Source organism: Thermobia domestica, chromosome 18 (assembly GCF_964235325.1).
Source record: "Thermobia domestica chromosome 18, izTheDome1.hap1.1, whole genome shotgun sequence".
NCBI classification, from domain to species: Eukaryota; Metazoa; Arthropoda; class Insecta; order Zygentoma; family Lepismatidae; genus Thermobia; species Thermobia domestica.
In genome coordinates, this window is record NC_137471.1 from 64,697,192 (window position 1) to 64,714,842 (window position 17,651).

The window sequence follows — 17,651 nt, forward strand, 5'->3', positions numbered from 1 at the left end:
CTGATTTGTATCTAATACTTCCGTGAACTTCAAGTTGGAACAGGAGGGAAAGGTACCCACAAATTGATCACTGGGTTCATATTACGCTATATTTCAATTTAGATTTTTTTAATAATGTCCTCGCTTAAACATGCTGCATTAGACTAAATCGCAGAATTTCAATCTTAATTGTTCCCTTCGATTTCTGAGTTGCATGTAATTTCAAACAGTGGCAAATATTTAGAAAATATTTTGGGACTGGTCTTTGCTTAGGAATATTTCCATTTTTCCAGAATTTTTGAAACGGAGCGCTTGAAGTTTGTCATTATAGGCATGACTATATTTAGTTTTATATATTGTCAATACATCCGTATTGAACGGAATGATTGTAATTAAAATTTGATGAATAACTGGATGAAGATTATTACAAAATTAAATATAGGTTAAGTTTATAAGAAAATGATGAATATTTCAAAATTATGTCACACACATTGTTTTGTTTGGATGTAGTAAGAATAAAACAGACATTAGTAGAATGTAGCAATATTATGCTAATGAAGACAATAAACAATAAAATGCAATGTAAAAGGTTTTGTAAAATGTTTGTCAACAAAAAACACACGATTTTGGATATGTCAAAATAGTCAGATTGCAGATGTAGGTGTCTGGAGATTTCGATCACTTGATGACATTGAAGAAACACAAGTTTCGGCAATGAGATGGGTAAACACCGAAAGATGTCGATGGATGATGTAGCAGTTTCATCAGCCGAGAAAAAGGAATAAAAAGACCATGTTTTAAGAAATCGTGGGAGAACATAAGAACGAGAGAACGAGAAAGGAGTTGAGTATCATTCAGTCGAGAGTTAACATTTATTATTATCACGGTCGATGGCAGTACCAAGTTTAAGGTCTGACCATCGTTAATTCACTAACTCCATCCAGGCCATCATAGAACAGAGGACGAGCTCTACGTTATCCGGAGGAGAGAACCAACAACACCCAAAGTATGTGTTCCTATCTAGACCTGTTGTCAAGTGAAGAAATAACCAGAATTTATTAGGTTGTGATCTGACGCTTGTTTTACATATTCGCTACATTCACACACATTTTACACTTAACAGTGATTGGAGAATCTGAATGCATGAATTGTCACAATTAAACACCTGAGTTGTTATTAGCGTTTACCCGTTCTAGTTTGTATGTTAAGTTTAAGATTTCCTGGGCATTTTAGATAATGTCCAGAGGACAATCTTCCTGTGTAACTGAGCTACGCAATCCCAAAATTAAAGGCACACGCAGGAGGGTTGACAATATATGCGCCGTAAATTGGCAACTGGTGGTTAGTGTTGCAATGACAATCATTTGTATTTCTTCCTAGTTATAGGAATAAATAGTATTATTTCTTATTTCCGTTGTGAAGCCTTTCGATATTGTGAAATAAAGAACCTTCTGAAAATACAAACAGTGGCCTAATCGGTTTTATGTCAAATGCAAGAGAGTTTTCCTGTACAGTATTCCCTTTTAATCAACACTATATATTCTGGGCCCCAAGTAATAGGTAATCATAGTTTGAGAACCCCGTATGTACTTTTATTTTAACGCAATAACAGTTTTTTTTTTTTTTTTCCAATTAACAAAACCAATTTGTATTCGCATGAGTTGAGTTTTCATTACATTCAACAGCATGTATTTGTCGTGTTAAATTTACAATTGTCTATCGTTGAATTCATATTTTTTTCAGTGTTGTCAATTCCTAAGTCCGCTTTATACAACTTTTTAGTTGTTTATACTGAAGATTTCAAAACGTACGACTTATGAAACTTTTCGTATTTAATTATGTAATCCCATTATTTATCTAATATAGCATTGTCTTGGTTTAATTCTGGTTCTATAGTTCTAATAAAATAAGATTCATATGTAAATCTTTCAATTTGCGAAGAAGTCTTGTGAAGTATTTTTACCTTGCTTATGGAACATCTGTCTTCCCTTAGGTGTTTTGATAAACTTGACTCCGCGAAATCATTCCCTTTGACCTCTCTTATGTGTTCTTTAATTCTTGTACCTACACTCCTTTTTGTCATTCCTATGCACTTACGTTGGCATTGGCATGTTACCCAGTATATAGTTATCGACGTAATAGCTGAACATGTCATTTGAGAACGGGAAGAATTCCAATTTTAGCCAAAATGAGGTTTTATAGCTAATATCTACACATTTCAAATACGCACCCATTGCATTCAAGAAGATAAACATTCCATCACTTTAATCTGATATGTAATGTATTCAAAAATACACAATTTAAAAGAAAATATTTTTTGGCTTTTTTTTTTTTTAAACATCAGCTAAACGAAATTTTCTTCTTTAAATGACACGTTCAATTATTATATTCCGTTTAATTAATTTTCTAGATTAATGGGTTTTAGTGCTACTCTGAAATTTTTTTACGCTACTTTCTACATTTTATATGTTAATTTACACCATATTGGTATAGCCATCCTATTCTCATTACTAATTTTCTGTCTTTTCCTTTTAACGTTTCTCCGACGTGACAATGTTATAAGTCCAAAGAGATACCGCAGCATAGGAAAAGTAAAATTACCACGCACTTCAGGTAAATATTTTATTTTACTTTATTATACATTAACATTCTACTGCGTACAAGAAAATGAATAATTCAACTCTACATGTGCATCATAGTAATCGTTCCCAGATCCTGATTATCGCATAAATCTTTGCACATAAACACATAAATATTGCACTCATATGACAATAGATCTGCTCTCTGGAGGTCTACAATAGAGTACCTTAGATCACCAATACTGCAGTACAAACGCTATGGAGCTGTTCTATTATTGTAAACTTTGTATTTTTGTAAAACTTATAAATGAAATTTCACTCTTCGTCCAGATTACACTTTTTAAATTTAAGAATGAATTCTTCGTTCTTATGTAAAATGACAAATACATTCCTTTCAACTGAAGAAATGGTTTTGTATATAATTTTCACCTTGAGTTTATCTTTTGATATGTTTAAACAACTTCCAAAGATGGTGATATGGCGATATTGGACCTATAGACATTTCGACATTTCAAAACGTAAAATCACAGTCAAAGTTATGCACAGAATCACTTCTGTTGAAACGAATGTGAGACGTTTTTTGCGCAAGAACGAAGCATCCATCCTTAAAGTTAGACAAAGATAATCTGGACGAAGAATAGATTCCATTATTACCAATTTTATTCAAAAATACGAAGTTTACATATACTAATACAGATAATTTTTGTACTATAGTGCTGATAAACTTGGTTATAGACTACCAAAAATATTAATGTTTACCTTATGGTCGGGATCTAACAACGATTACTATGACGCAATGTCAAACATGGATGTATAAAACCCACTGTGTACTGTGAATTTTACATGTGGTTTGGTATAATTTTTTTCGTTATTATACACATTTTCCAATGTTATAATTTATTTTAGAAGTATTTTATTTAAATTTATTTCAACTGTGCAGTGTATTGTTACACTAGTCAGCTGAACAATTTATATTTATTTTACAGTTCAGCGCGTGGATGATCACTGAATTTATATATATATACCAAGATAAAAACTTTTTTTCTAGAGAGACAAACGGCACTTAACTTATTTCTAGCCGATTTGACAAAGCCCTAAGTTTAACCATTATATTATTATTGTTTCATTAAAGAATTCCTAGCATACTGGGTTAGTGTTAAGTTTACATTTTCTGTGTTAATTTTACTGGGTACGAGGAAAGTCTCACCAGTTTTTGACAAGTCAACGTTTAGCGGAGTATCGACTTTACAAATGACGTCAGCAGCGCATGGTCACATAATCGGAAGAAACCTATAGCAGCAACAGGGAGTGAGTGTGAAGGGGGAGTTCTTACGGAACAGAATATGTATGTGAAAGAGACTGATAAGGAACACACAGACACTGTTTACTTTTTGAGTTCGATAAAGCCAGTACTGCGCCCGCGACATGCTGCATCATTCGGCAAGTATATTCGGAAAGATACAGTTGACGACAGCAAATGTCGTCAATGATTTCGAAAATTCAGGAACGGAGACAGAAGCTATCAAGATTAACCACAGCCTGATCGTCTAGCTGTGTTTTCCAAAGAGGATCAAGATAATCCATAAAAACAGCTGGACGCCAACCGTACCACTTGCGGACACCTTCCAAGTACACGGGATTAAGTATGTGGTAGGTTGTCAAATTAATAATTCAACTAGAATGTCTGAATCCCGATCAGACCATTAATGCCTCCTTCTACTGTGGTATTGTGAAGAGCTGAACACACTGCAAGCAGTGCTACGATTGAAGCAGCCAGACCTTACCAATCGTCAAGGAATCACAATGAAACGCAGATCATATCCTGCTGTCGTCACAAATGATTGGTATGTTTTACCTTATCTATGCCCTGTTTTCTGCCTTGTCCCTACAGACTACCGTGTGTTTCGCGCGTTGCACAACTCTTTTGCTCGGAAAATCTGACATCACAATGATCGTCCAACAATTCCTCGAATTAGTATGACTCTGAAATAAATGCGGTCAGTGCGTTTAAAACGTCAGTCAAATAAAATAAACACGGGTGGAAAATCAAAAATCTCATTTATTGAATGACGGTACTATATTTCTTTGCATAAAAACAAAATCTTAGACAAAGACAGAAAAAAGTACCTGAGAGCCTGCTGAGCCGTTGGCCGTCTATTAGGGTTCCACTTCAGCATATCTTCCATAAGAATAATAGCCTCATTACTAGCATTTGGAATTAACGAACTAAGCGGCGTCGGAGAAAATTGAGGGAATTTGAAATTCATTGCTGCGGCTAACTGATAGCCTTCTGACCAGTCTTTCTGTAATAAGGAAACAATTACAAATATAGTACAATATATTTATAACTACTCAACACGATATTTTATTACAATATTCGGTTAACAAGTAAACTCTAAAAGAAGAATCATGCATTTAGACAATGAAAAAAAAGGGGGGATATCAAAATGATCAAACGCCCTTTGTCTGAATCTTAGTTCCGATCCTATCCTAGCAGTTGCTGTAACTAATAATAACAACAGACGTTCGTTTTTTTGTTTTATATATATAGAACGTAACTGAATTCTAGATTTTATCCTATACGTCTGCTTTCAACACAACCGCTCAACTTTAATCGCCAACAACTAATAATGTCCCATCTTGAACCTCAAGAGTCAATAACACATTTCAAATCCCTTCCAGTCTCTCAAACTTTATGTATTGAATATTTCCTTTACCTCATCCTCACGTCATTTAACATCTTAAGTATTTTCTTAAAATGAAGGCTGCATGTGATTTTACGTTATGGTATCTACAAACTTTCAGACAGCTACACAACTTTTACGATTGAAAAGCATTCTTATAATAATCAAAGATCGACAGATGTGGCAAAATGTCATATATGCCATATTTTCTCATTTTTACAAGAAATCGAGAATAAATACAATTTATTGTGCTTATTAGACATATTTGTAATTTTAATATTGTTTCTTAACTTTTGTTCATTTTTCTACCAGAAATACATGTGACACTATTCACCGTTATCATGCTTCCAAGACAAGGATTACCCAGCGCTTTATTCTCTGATGGTACGTAGTACAGGCACTTTTTAAGTTATTATTATTATTATTATTATTATTATTATTATTATTATTATTATTATTATTATTATTATTATTATTATTATTATTTCGATTTCTCTACTCATTTCTTTGTGTGTGTGGATGGGTGTTTATATGATTTTTTTAAAACTTTAAATCAATTTGTAGACTGGAACAAGAATATATTATACGCATCTAAAAGGTAATATGACCAATCGATAGCTGTACTTGCTCATTTCTTCCACTTGTTTAAATTTTGACACTTGCCTTCTCTGCCATTTAGAATTTGTAAAACATATTCATGGTGAATACCATGGCACTTTTTTTTTTCTCCAGAAAACAAGCGCAGGCTTCATCTAATACGAATTTTTTTTTTTTTTTTTAACACAGTATTTGGTCACGAAATTCATTAGTATATTTTCTCTGCAGTTCTATGTTTATGTTGCTAACATTTCTACGATTTTGTAAGTTTTCTTTTTATCATTTTGGTCTGTGTGGGTTGTTGATATTTTCAAAGTCAAACTTATTAATTAGTGCTATTTTCAATCCTTAACGAAGATTAACGCATTTAATGTGAGCTTTTGGTAACTAAATAGCATAAAAATACAATTAATTTTTGCAATACAAACTGGCATTTTATATATATATATATATATATATATATATAACTTATTTTGCCATTTTGCCTGTCAGTTTCGTTCTTTTATTTTGCCATAACCGCCTGTCCTTACCTATAAGCTAAAATACCTGTCTTTATCTATAAGCTAAAATACCGTAAACATAAATTACAAAGAAGTTTCGTAATTCTTAGTTTTTTAACATGTTTGTTATATAGCGGATGGAACATTCGAACTAAACCTGCACTTTATCTTTTCATACTCACAAAGTCCAAACTACATACCATACACACATCGCAACATAATTCTATCATCAACTTATGTAACTCAAAGAATATTAACAAAAACAAAATAATAACTATAACAGAAATTTGGGACTGTTGTACCTTTGTAAAACCAAACATAAAAACATTCTCTCTTCTAACCGATTCCTACAAAATTTCCATAACCTTTACTGTCATATCTCTACAATGTTAAGCTTTTTTCAATGACATAACACATTTTATCAAATTTAATTTAGCCAGTGGTGATGATAACGATTCCATGGGTTATATACTACATAAATGAACTTAAAAAATTAGCGCTACTTTATTGAATAGAGGAACTATTTTAAGTTCTGTAGGAAGGTTCAGAATGCTCTCCCTCCTAAATATGGTAATAAAATATGTTTCAATTAGGGAATCAAACATGTGAAAAGCACACAATATGTTAAAAGAAACGTGATAATAAGTAGCCTTAGTAAGTTATATTCTACAATCTCCTCGAATTTTTGTGGAAACGAGAACAAGATACTACTGACTCATCATTACTTCGACTGGTACTCTTAATTGCTTAGAATTTAAGTAAATGAAGAAACACATACCTTATCTGGCGTTCCTAAAATGGAACAAATTTTAAAAATTTCATCTATTTCACTGTTTCCAGGAAATAATGGACGAAATGTGTACAATTCAGCCATAATACAACCTACAGCCCAAATGTCAATTGGGCTACTATACGTCGTCGAATGCAGAAGAACTTCTGGTGCCCTATACCTGTAAAAATGGAAAAGAAAAGCTTTAATAGTTCCGAGACAGAATATAAATGTAATTACTTCTTGTTAATAGGTACTCCTCATTGTTTTAACCACACAGTAGACATGTTTGAGCAAAGCTTCAAATACCTGCTTGGAATGACATGAAGGATCTTTCCATAAGTAATGTTCTCGATTTGATGCTCCAATATTACTGTTCTCGATTTGATGCTCTGACAAATAAAATTGAGGTTTTCGTTGTGATGGTATAAGAAAAGTGTTAAGACTATCAACAATCTCAACGTAAGTGATTTTTTTAAACTTATACTATACACAAATAACAGTGCCACGAGTAATGATCTGATATTTTCTCATTAAATTGAAACCAGAAGTGAGAGTAGATTTCTATCACTTCCGTTTTCAGTAGATTAGAGTGGGGATGGAATATATTCTTTTGACGCTTAATTGTTTGCAGAAAACCGCATCTCACTATCTATTACCGCTTTTATTCCATAGCAAACAATTTTAAAAACGGAAGTGGTTGATCGTTGACACTTCTGGTTGAAATAGGAAAAAAAAATGAAAATGAAATCTTTGAGTTTTACGTCCCACGGTTATGCCGGTTAGGCTAAAGGAGACGGTGATGATGAGAGATGAGTGAAATGGTGGAATGAAGAATGTGGGAGGAAACGGGAGAACCCCGAGAAAACCCACGAGCACGGTGTTTGTCCACCACAAAGTTCACTTGGCGGGGGCTGGGATCGAACCCGGGACCCCAAGCACCAGAGGTGAGCGCTCTACCACTGAGCCACCGCGCCCCCCTGGTTGAAATAGGGAACTGAGAAAGAAGGTTGTAGCTATTTATAGAATGTCGAATCCAAGAAAACCGCTTTTCTCCATATCATTTTTGCTCTATGTAGATCAACATTGAAACCGAAAGTTGTAGTGAATTTCTATCACTTCTGGTTTTAGTAGAGAGTTAAGAATGGAAAGTTAAGGAAATGCATTCATGCTCAATCGACTGCAGAAAATCGATTGCTTCTCGCTATCTATTGCCTTTATTTATTATTCATTGCCGTTTTTCCTGTATAGTGATCAACGTCAAAACCGGAAATGGTTGATTTCTACCACTTCTGGTTTGAATATCGCCTGCACAAACGAACTGGATTCCTAACCTTTGACCGCTTATATCTTGGCCAAATTCACAGTGATCCACCACATAATTCTTGAGGTTTTCTCTCTCTCTCTCTCTCTCTTCCCCCCCCCCTCCTTAAGCAGACAGACACACGGACAGATAGGATAAATACGTAAAGGAGTTATGGCACACCAAACTCCTTGAAAATTAAACTCACATCTTCGTCCCTTGAATGTTATCATTCAACCGATACCAAATAAAGATGTAAAATCATGTTTTAAGTACGTTTCCTGTTAATAATCAGAAACGAAATCCTAAGAATATTCTATTTCTGATGACACCGAAGTCAGAATTTGTGGACCTTCGAGGCCACATGCCTTCGAGGTCCATACTTCCTGTACATATAGGCTCAAGTTCGATTTCCAGTGAGGGAAATACATATCTAAGTAACAGCTCGCATCCCCCAATTTTACCAATAAATCTTGTCTTATATATCCCCAAATCGATATTATCATTTGATCTGTCATCTACGCTCCCTCGATACTACTGACTGATATATGAACATGGAAAATAAAGATCAATATCAAAATTTGAGCTTCATAGCGGTTTAGAATTCGGAGGGTATTACAACAGAACGTGATTGACACTTTCGAAATATAGTTCGTCTCTGTGTATTTTGACAGCCTATGGCGTGCTATAATGATGAACATCAGGTATGCTTCTGTTCAGCCATCATAAGTAATTTTAAAAATTGATTGAATGGCTTTGCCCTACGTCCTTACGCAAAACGAGATTTTGAAGGACAACATCCATTGTTTAAGTGGGATCTGAACCACACCAAGACTTGAACCTTGTGAAATTGGTTAGTACATCATTACAAAAGATCACTTTGCACATAACCGGCTCATCTCAACACTATCACTATGGCCTGCTAGTGAGATTGCAGTACATGGCACAGATCCCGGCAGTTTTAAGAATGTCAACGTAGCAGTGTTTTCAACTGCAGGTAAGCTCAGATTTAACGAAGGCTATTTTTGTCTTCCTCTTTCCTTTTCTCATATGAGAAATTTTATATTTGTATTATTATTATTTTAGCAGTAGTAGTTGGGGCATGAAAATTTAGTGGTAGGGCGCTTACTTCTGGTGTGTGTGGTCTTTGGTTCGATTCCCGACCAAGTAAGTTTGTAATGGACTCCCGTAGGTTCTCTGCGGACGCTCCCATTTTCTCCCACATTATCATTCCACCTATTCTTCCAATATCATTCACTTGCCTTAATCACCCATCTCCCTTACCGTAAAGCGCATAATCATAAGAGCTTAAGCTGAAAAGTAGTAGTTGCTGTTGGTGTTGTGGACCTAGCCTGGATTACGAGAAATCCAATCAACTTTAAATAGTCTAAAAACTAATGTTAAACAAAGCGCGAAATCCTTATATAAGAATACATTGATTGCAAACACCGAATAGCTCATTTTTCAAACAACTAGTAATTCCCAATTATCTAACAACTGTGATTGAAAACCAAAAAGATACAAAGTATAGATGCAGCAAAACATTTTACTATTACCAGCCAACTCATTGGATTTCACATGCACAGAACGTATAAGTTTTCGTTTTATACTTACCATCTGGTTGAAACGTAATCTGTGTACGGTGGTCTGGATCGGATTTCCCTTGCGAGGCCAAAATCCGCTATTTTAATTAGCTCTGGTCCCATACACAGAAGATTTTCAGGTTTCATATCACGGTGAAAAAACCCATGTTTATGCATAAACGCTAAACCCTGAAGAACCTGGTACACCATGTTTCGAATCACTGGCTCTGGAAACAATTTGTCTCTAGAAAAAAATAAAACAATAATGAAAGGTAAGTAAAAGTTACTTAATGATAAATACTCTACAAGTTATTTTTACCATGCAATTTTTATAAAAGAGTTTAGTTAATATTGTTTTAAAATACGGAAGTTGTATATCGACTAAAATATTAGCTTAGTTTAATTAAATTCACCTGCAATGTACCTTGGGAATCTTGAAAGAATTGTTATACTCCTAGTATTATTGCTGTAACCACACATGTTGCCTTCAACAGCTAGAAAGTAATTAAGGCTTCAGCTTCACAATTATCTTTTACAACTTAGTCCCTACAATTTATTTTTTATTAGCGTCAATTACCTGCTTCGCTGGTTTAAAGTAAGAAAAATTAGTAATATGTTTCGTTAGTTAGTCATTTTTTACTATTACTGAAGCGCTCTCAAATCGATAGAAACAAAGAAAATATAATAAAAAGTCAGAAAACAATAAGCAATCTATATAAATGAAAAATAAACATTACTATTGTGAGCTGAATTTCGATTTAAAAGACATCGGAAGTATCATTGCTCATCTCAGCTACTCACGCCCGTATTTATATATTGTGCACCCCTGTGCTCTAAATAATTTTCCTCCCCTCCCTCCGCACTAACTTATGTCTCAAACAAGAAAACAAGCCGTGATTTCGCAAACATACCAGGTCTTGTTAAGCAGTAGTTTAGGTATTACAAGTTCCAAAAGTTACAACGTAATTTTAAATGGCCTAATTCTGTCAATGATAATTATGATGTGGTGTTCTGCCAGAAGGTAAGTGTTTGACTTGAAACCATGATAGTTTGCCATTGCCTTTCATAGGATGATGATGATGTACTAAGGACGGGACCTATAGCATAACTTGGGATCCGAACCACTTGTATCCCAACAGGGAATCGAACTCGGGACCCCTTAATTACAAGGCAACGAGCTTAACCATTCATCCATTGGGACACATTCTCTCAATACTGGCATGTAATTTATTCATGTAAGTTTTAATTTATTGTCAGAAGAAAATGGATTCTATTTATTCTAGTAATTAGTGGTGACAACTGATAAGAAAAATAACTGTTTACATTATTCACCGTCAGTAATGGTTTTATAGTATCTATATTAATACAATAAGCTGTCTGTCTCAGCTGTAGCTGTTTATATGTAGCTCTTTCCAACTCGAGAACCATAATAGATAGAAATATGAAATTTTAACGTTTTAAAAAGCTCTCAGAAAAATGACCCAAATTATATGTTCCAAGTCCCTAGGTCACACCTGAGCTGAGATATGGGGATAAGAATAACATGGGGCATTTTAAAAATAATCGAAAATGACCAATTCATCGTTTTTGGGGCGCTGAAATGAATACTGGCAGTTGTAATCCAATTCAACTTCAAGGTCATACTCCACTCCCCAGGGAGGGGGCGTGATTTTAAAAGTAATCGAAAACGACAGATGTTAGTGCTGAATTATAGTTTTCGAGGTCATGAGTTTAACTGTACCAGTTTTCATGATGTTCAAGTTAATCCTCACCTCTAGAGATGGTGGTGGGAAAGTATGACTTCTTAAAAGTAATCGGATAAGCTAGCTAATTAGTAACTACTGTAATTAGAGAGAATTAAACACATGATGTATTTTCTCGTGCTTGTGCGGGACTATTTGGGTTGCTAGTTTTAAATATTACTGGAATCTTTAAAAAAAATCCAAAATTTTGCCGCCCCTAAATTCTGCCGCCCTGTGCTTGAGCACAGAATAGCACTTACCTGAATACGGGCCTGCAGCTACCCCGAAAACTATGGATTCGACACTAATATTCGTCATTTTCGATCATTTTTATATATCTACCCCTCCCCCAAATTCCACCGTCAAAGTGAAATGATAAAAACCATCCCAGGTCCGAACCCCATCTATGTTGAAAATTTGATCGAGATCGCGTGGTTCAAGAGTTAAGTCACAAACATAGTAACTTTCATTTTTAAAAGTATAGATTCAACTTAGTCCTTTTTCCCCACATAAATACTAAAATCGGCAATAAGTTATTGAAATGTTACAGATTATTACGTACATTACTGTCTAGCTGTTGAAAGTAGTAGGATCGTCTGTCAAAATCATCCCAGGAATATAATAATCCTTGTAGGATCCCCAGGACACATTATAGATAAGTGTTAGTTATTTTATTTTAATTTTTAACAAAATGTGCCAGATTGTATCTGTGTTAAAGTATATGGAAATCATTATAATTATATGGGCGCATGAGAGGATGATTTAAATTACTTGGCTACTACCAATGAATCCTCCCTTGGAAAGCCTAAGCACTTTTTAGACGTTTCGAAACTCACAGCTGGTTCCTTCCTCAGTGACAGGGTGTAAGGGATTAAAACGGATAGGAGAAAAAAGGTGTAAAACAAGGAATACATGCCACTAAATAAATAAATGTAACGTAAAGAGTCGATCCTGAGATGAACGAACAAAGCAAAGTACAAAAAAGAGTGGACTGAATTAAAGAAAGCGTGGTGTCTTTGTTACGTCAATATTGTCAGATTCAAAGTAGGCATCAAAGGTAGGTACCAAAGTTCTATCAGTGTTGCCAGTATCATGGTTTAACGCAGGCTTGTATTTATGAATAAAGAATGATTCTTTGATCTCCCTGCTGAACCTACTACCTTAACCTGTTTTATATTATGTGTATGTTGTTTTAAATGAAGCGCCTTGTTTTACACCTTTGATCTCCTATCCGTTTTAATCCCTTTAACCTTGCCACTGAGGAAGGAACCAGCTGTTAGTTACGAAACGTCTAAAAAGTGCTTACGCTTTCCAAGGGAGGATTCATTGGTAAGTAGCCAATTTTTTGTTAAATATATGTAAATCAGCTTAATTTGTTACAGAATATTCACTAGTGGTGCATTTGAAGGGTCTGCAACTCCTAATCCTTTCAACATGAACCAATACCTTTACTGCCTTGAATTTTCTGTCATCTTACTGTAATTATCTTCAACGTTTCAAACAACGCTTCTGCATCCTTGCAAGCAATGCCAGGACAGGCGGAATTTAATAAAAACTCCACATTATTAGTGTATAAATGAGAGGAAGGATTCAAAGATGAGAGACATATCAATTAATAGATCTTTTTTGAGATGAACGAAATGACAAAGTGTAAATGCTCATGCATAATTTTCGAGAAAATTGAGAAAAACGAGATTTATTAACCTAAAAATTAACGCTGTTGCGATAACCACACCGCCTATTAAGATGAAACTAATATTTTAGTTTACCTTCATCAAGCTTTACATTATGAAACTAGGAAGACAAAAATACACACTACGGCAAACGGGATACAGTCCTAAGTTACGACTAACTCTTACACTTTAATTTTTGTTTAAATATAATTATATGCAATGATGAGACACGTGTGTATTCCTAACATCTAGCTGAACAGAATGGTATGCCTGAGGGCAAATGTTCATGCGTAATTCTCGCGAAAAACGAATTTTTATTAAGCTAGAAAGTAGGTCGTTTGTTGCTAATAATAGTTTTAAGCGTGCTGGAAAAGAATGTTTATTTATTCATGTACTATTCGTAAAAATATTTATATACTGTTACATAGCAGATCGTATTTACTACTGTTTCGTCCTATCCTAACAGTGACACACATACAACTTGCAAATACTGGTTAACTTATGCAGAATATCTAGCAGAACGGAAGATACCAAGCATTAAAGCTTTGGGAACATAGCAGAAAATCCAAGATTTAATAGAAATAAAGGGTGTCTCAAAATTGACTCAAGATTTGAATTTTGCGCCATTTGTGCGGTAAACTTTGCAACGAGAAAAAAAAAAATCGCGTGACAGCCAACAGTTCAGTGTTATTAAAAATGGAGCGCTACACGAAAGAACAAAGCGTTTTCACTGTAGAGCAATATTTTTAAAATAATGAATGTTTGGTAGCTACAGTTCGCAATTTTCGTACAAAAGAGTGATTTAACTTGATCAACTATAAAGAGATTAATTTTAAAAATTACGAAGACTGAATCAACTTGTGATCCTGAACACATTGGCCGTCCTTCAACAAGTTGCTGAACACAAAACATCGAAGCAGTTTGTGAGTGTGATGCTGAGAGTCCAGGAAAATCAATTCGGCACCGTGGTCAAGAATTAAGACTTTTCGAGAAGCTCTCTACAGCATATTCTCACGAAAGATTCGCATCTTCATGCTTACAGAGTTCAATCGACTAAAGAACTGAAGCCTACTGACTACGCAAAGCAAATAGAGTTCGTTGAGTGGATTCTGGAACAACAAGTGGATGCTGATTTTTCGAACAAAATCATCTTCAGCGATGAGGCTCATTTTCATTTTGATGGATTTGTTAATCGACAAAATTGACGCATTTCGGATTCAAAAATCCATGAGTAATTGTTGTGAAAGAAATGCATCCACAACGTTTCACTATTTGGTGCGGATTTTGGACTGGAGGCATCATCCATGTCTCCTTCAAAAATGTGGCTGATCAGGCAATAACAGCGACATTTACGCAAAATGATCATGGAAATAATAATAATAATAATAATAATAATAATAATAATAATAATAATAATAATAATAATAATAATAATAATAATAAAGTGTGTGCCAGCAAAGCAGTGGAGGTCATTTGCCTCATATGCTATTCCACACGTAACTTTATATTGTATACTTTTTATGAATCTACAAAAAATTTACAATCTTTAATTACAAACCTGTTTTCTATCAAAATTACTTCTTGCGTGAATTTTAAGACACCTGTTATTTTAACGATTTTCTTGCTTTTAATTTAATATCCTAAACTATTCAGAAAACCTTGAATCACATTTTTACTTTATTTATTCAACTTTTTATGTTATAACTCTCCCTCCCAGCAAATACTACAAGTAGTACTACAAGCAATACTAATGATTGGCTCATTCTTATTTTTCTTCCTTATGTAACATCGAGGTTATGAGGCGTTGAATCTATTGTTTGTGTGGAGTCCGAATCATCCTTGGAATTAAATCCGATGCAGTTGCGCAGGTGCACACACACTATCATGCAAGATCACCTTACAAAACTTTCCTGTCCACCATAAATTTCGTCTCCACGAGAGCCGGACTATAGAACTATAATACAGATCTCGGCTGGAACACTAATGAATTCTGACGGATTATAATTTGTAAACCTATTCTTTTATTCACAGCGTGTACTATTAACTGTACTGTTTCGGTGTTCCACGACACCTTCTTCAGTAGACCTAAGCAACTCACGTGCTATCCATTTCATTTCTTTCAAATTTATTTTTTACTATTTGGTGTGCACGGTAAACAATGTCAAAAAACTTGTTAACATGATAATGTAAATTCCATGCACTAGAATCATCATCTTTCGAAAGTCTTGCTGCTGTGTAAAACTTACGCAGAAGATTTTTACGTAAATTTTAAGAACAAGATTTTTTACAAATCAGCAAGAAATTATGTCTTCATAAAAGTCTTCTGCGTAAGTTTTTCATAACAGCAAGGCTTTCAAAAGATAACTTTAGTGCAAGGAATACACAATAATATAGTAACCAGCTTTTGACCTCATCATTGTTTACCGTGCACACGAAATAGTGAAAGATAAAATTGTAAAAAGCTGAGCATGAATTAACCAGTACTGCTGACAAAGCTGTCAAAAAACACCGAAATAGTACAGCAGTTCATACTACATTAAACAGTAGATGCAGTAAATGAATCAATTTCAATTATCACGAAAATGTATCAATTCACATTCTTAAATAATTATGATTGACTATTTCGTGAAATGACAAAACAAGAACATGAATATTCTGACAAAATCTATAGAATATGAGGACAGATAAGGATGTAGAGTTGTAACACTGCCAAAATTTGAGTAACCTCCTCTTTGGTTTCTCGTAAAGCACAATTCATTCCTTGTTCTACTAAGCTAATTTCCTCTGCCCCTTTCCTTATTTACATTTAGGTTTCAAGTCATTTTTCATGGTTCATTTGTAATGTTTCTATTCCATGTAATGCAATACTCTCAATAAGACATTTGTTAAGTTTATCCATAACGTATTGTTTAATCTTTCATTTCTTCTTTCTATTCTAACCCTTGTGCGTGGGTTCACACACATTTCTTTGTAAGTCTTAGATACGTCTTTCAAGGATTACCCTAAATAAACCAATGGTGTGTCGTGGGCCCTTACCCTTTTTACAACTACTCATTTTACACCTCCTCATTAGCTGGGAAGTTTATTCTTCCTTCGGAAAGCATAGGTTTATGGAAAGTATTGAACTCCCTTATGATGTGTATCTAAATCAAAGTGAAATGAAGCAAACTCATTCGACCTAAGTGTTACTTATATTTAAAATTTTATTTCAGAGGATCGGGTAAACTCCTATCCTTCTCCCTCCCTTAGAATACGCATTTTAATTAAAATGCAATGATAAAAAGCCAGGTCGACCCGAGAGTTTATTATGTTGAAAAGTTCACTTTAAATGATTCAATCACTCCTTCACTTTGACCATTTTATGAATACAAAATGGAAAACTGGGAAATTGAGATATCTTAGAAAATACCTCCTTCCCTCTCCACTTAGGAGCGGAATTTTCTAAAACCCTGTAGCGTGTAAATTAGGGTTTATTTCTAACTAACTAATATTGATGTTTTAAAGAGACAGTAAAGAAGTTTATTTATTTTGCTTATGTAATATTTAGTTTTGTATCTTCAGAAATCCCATTTATTTGTATGTTTCTACCTTTGATGTTAAATATGAAGTTAATACTTGCATTACTATCATCACATGAACTTTTTTCTGCTGTAGGTGGTTCTTTTTATTTGAATGTTATTCTATTACTTTTACAAGCTTCAATATTAGTAATTAATATTTTATTCTTCAATAGTTCTTTAATTGTAATCAATTACTGTTTTCTTTGTCTTAATTGTCTTAATCCATCAATTTTTAAATTACTTTTTGAGACTACACTAATAAATTACAAACAACAAGAATCGTGCATATGAAATTATATGTGCAAAACATACAAACAATAAAATTATCAATCCAAAAGTAAAGTGCGGCTCCTTGGACCTAATGAGATTAGTTTACATGTTTGAAATCAGTGTGGAACAGTAAGTAAAACATATTTTGAGGACCCCGTGCTGCTGTCTATTGGAACCAGATTGCACTACCTTCGTAATGTCGTTTACAAACAGTTCCACATGGATTTCACGATTGTAATTGCTATGAGTTCAAGAAGCTCTCTGGATCCAAGTATCTTTACTCTGTGGTAACTTACAACAACACAAAATAATAAAAAAGTAACACTACAAAAAGTGCGCACACATACAAACTGTAACAGAAATTAAAAATAAAATTTAAATAAATAATAAACTTTTGTAATTATGTTGAAAG

The 17,651-nt window shown here is 34.1% G+C and overlaps 1 protein-coding gene and 1 long non-coding RNA gene across 8 annotated transcripts in view; one reads left to right on the top strand and one right to left on the bottom strand.

The window, feature by feature from the left end:
* LOC145674881 (uncharacterized) overlaps positions 1-17,651 on the top strand; it is a 73,710-nt gene that overhangs the window by 47,644 nt on the left and 8,415 nt on the right. The window contains exons 2-3 of one of the 2 annotated variants that reach the window (XR_014129051.1): positions 2,543-2,592; positions 5,555-5,626. This is a non-coding gene — a long non-coding RNA (uncharacterized LOC145674881). Of the gene's footprint in view, positions 1-2,308; positions 2,593-5,554; positions 5,627-17,651 lie in introns of those variants that run through there. The other variant, XR_014129050.1, reaches the window with a different exon arrangement.
* LOC145674880 (serine/threonine-protein kinase ICK-like) overlaps positions 1-17,651 on the bottom strand; it is a 118,314-nt gene that overhangs the window by 27,076 nt on the left and 73,587 nt on the right. For all 6 annotated transcript variants that reach the window (XM_081745128.1, XM_081745129.1, XM_081745124.1 and 3 more), the window contains exons 6-8: positions 10,026-10,238; positions 7,118-7,289; positions 4,686-4,861 (exon numbers count right to left, since the gene is read on the bottom strand). In XM_081745128.1, the coding sequence (XP_081601254.1) occupies positions 4,686-4,861; positions 7,118-7,289; positions 10,026-10,238 (561 nt within the window). The remainder of the gene's footprint in view (positions 1-4,685; positions 4,862-7,117; positions 7,290-10,025; positions 10,239-17,651) is intronic.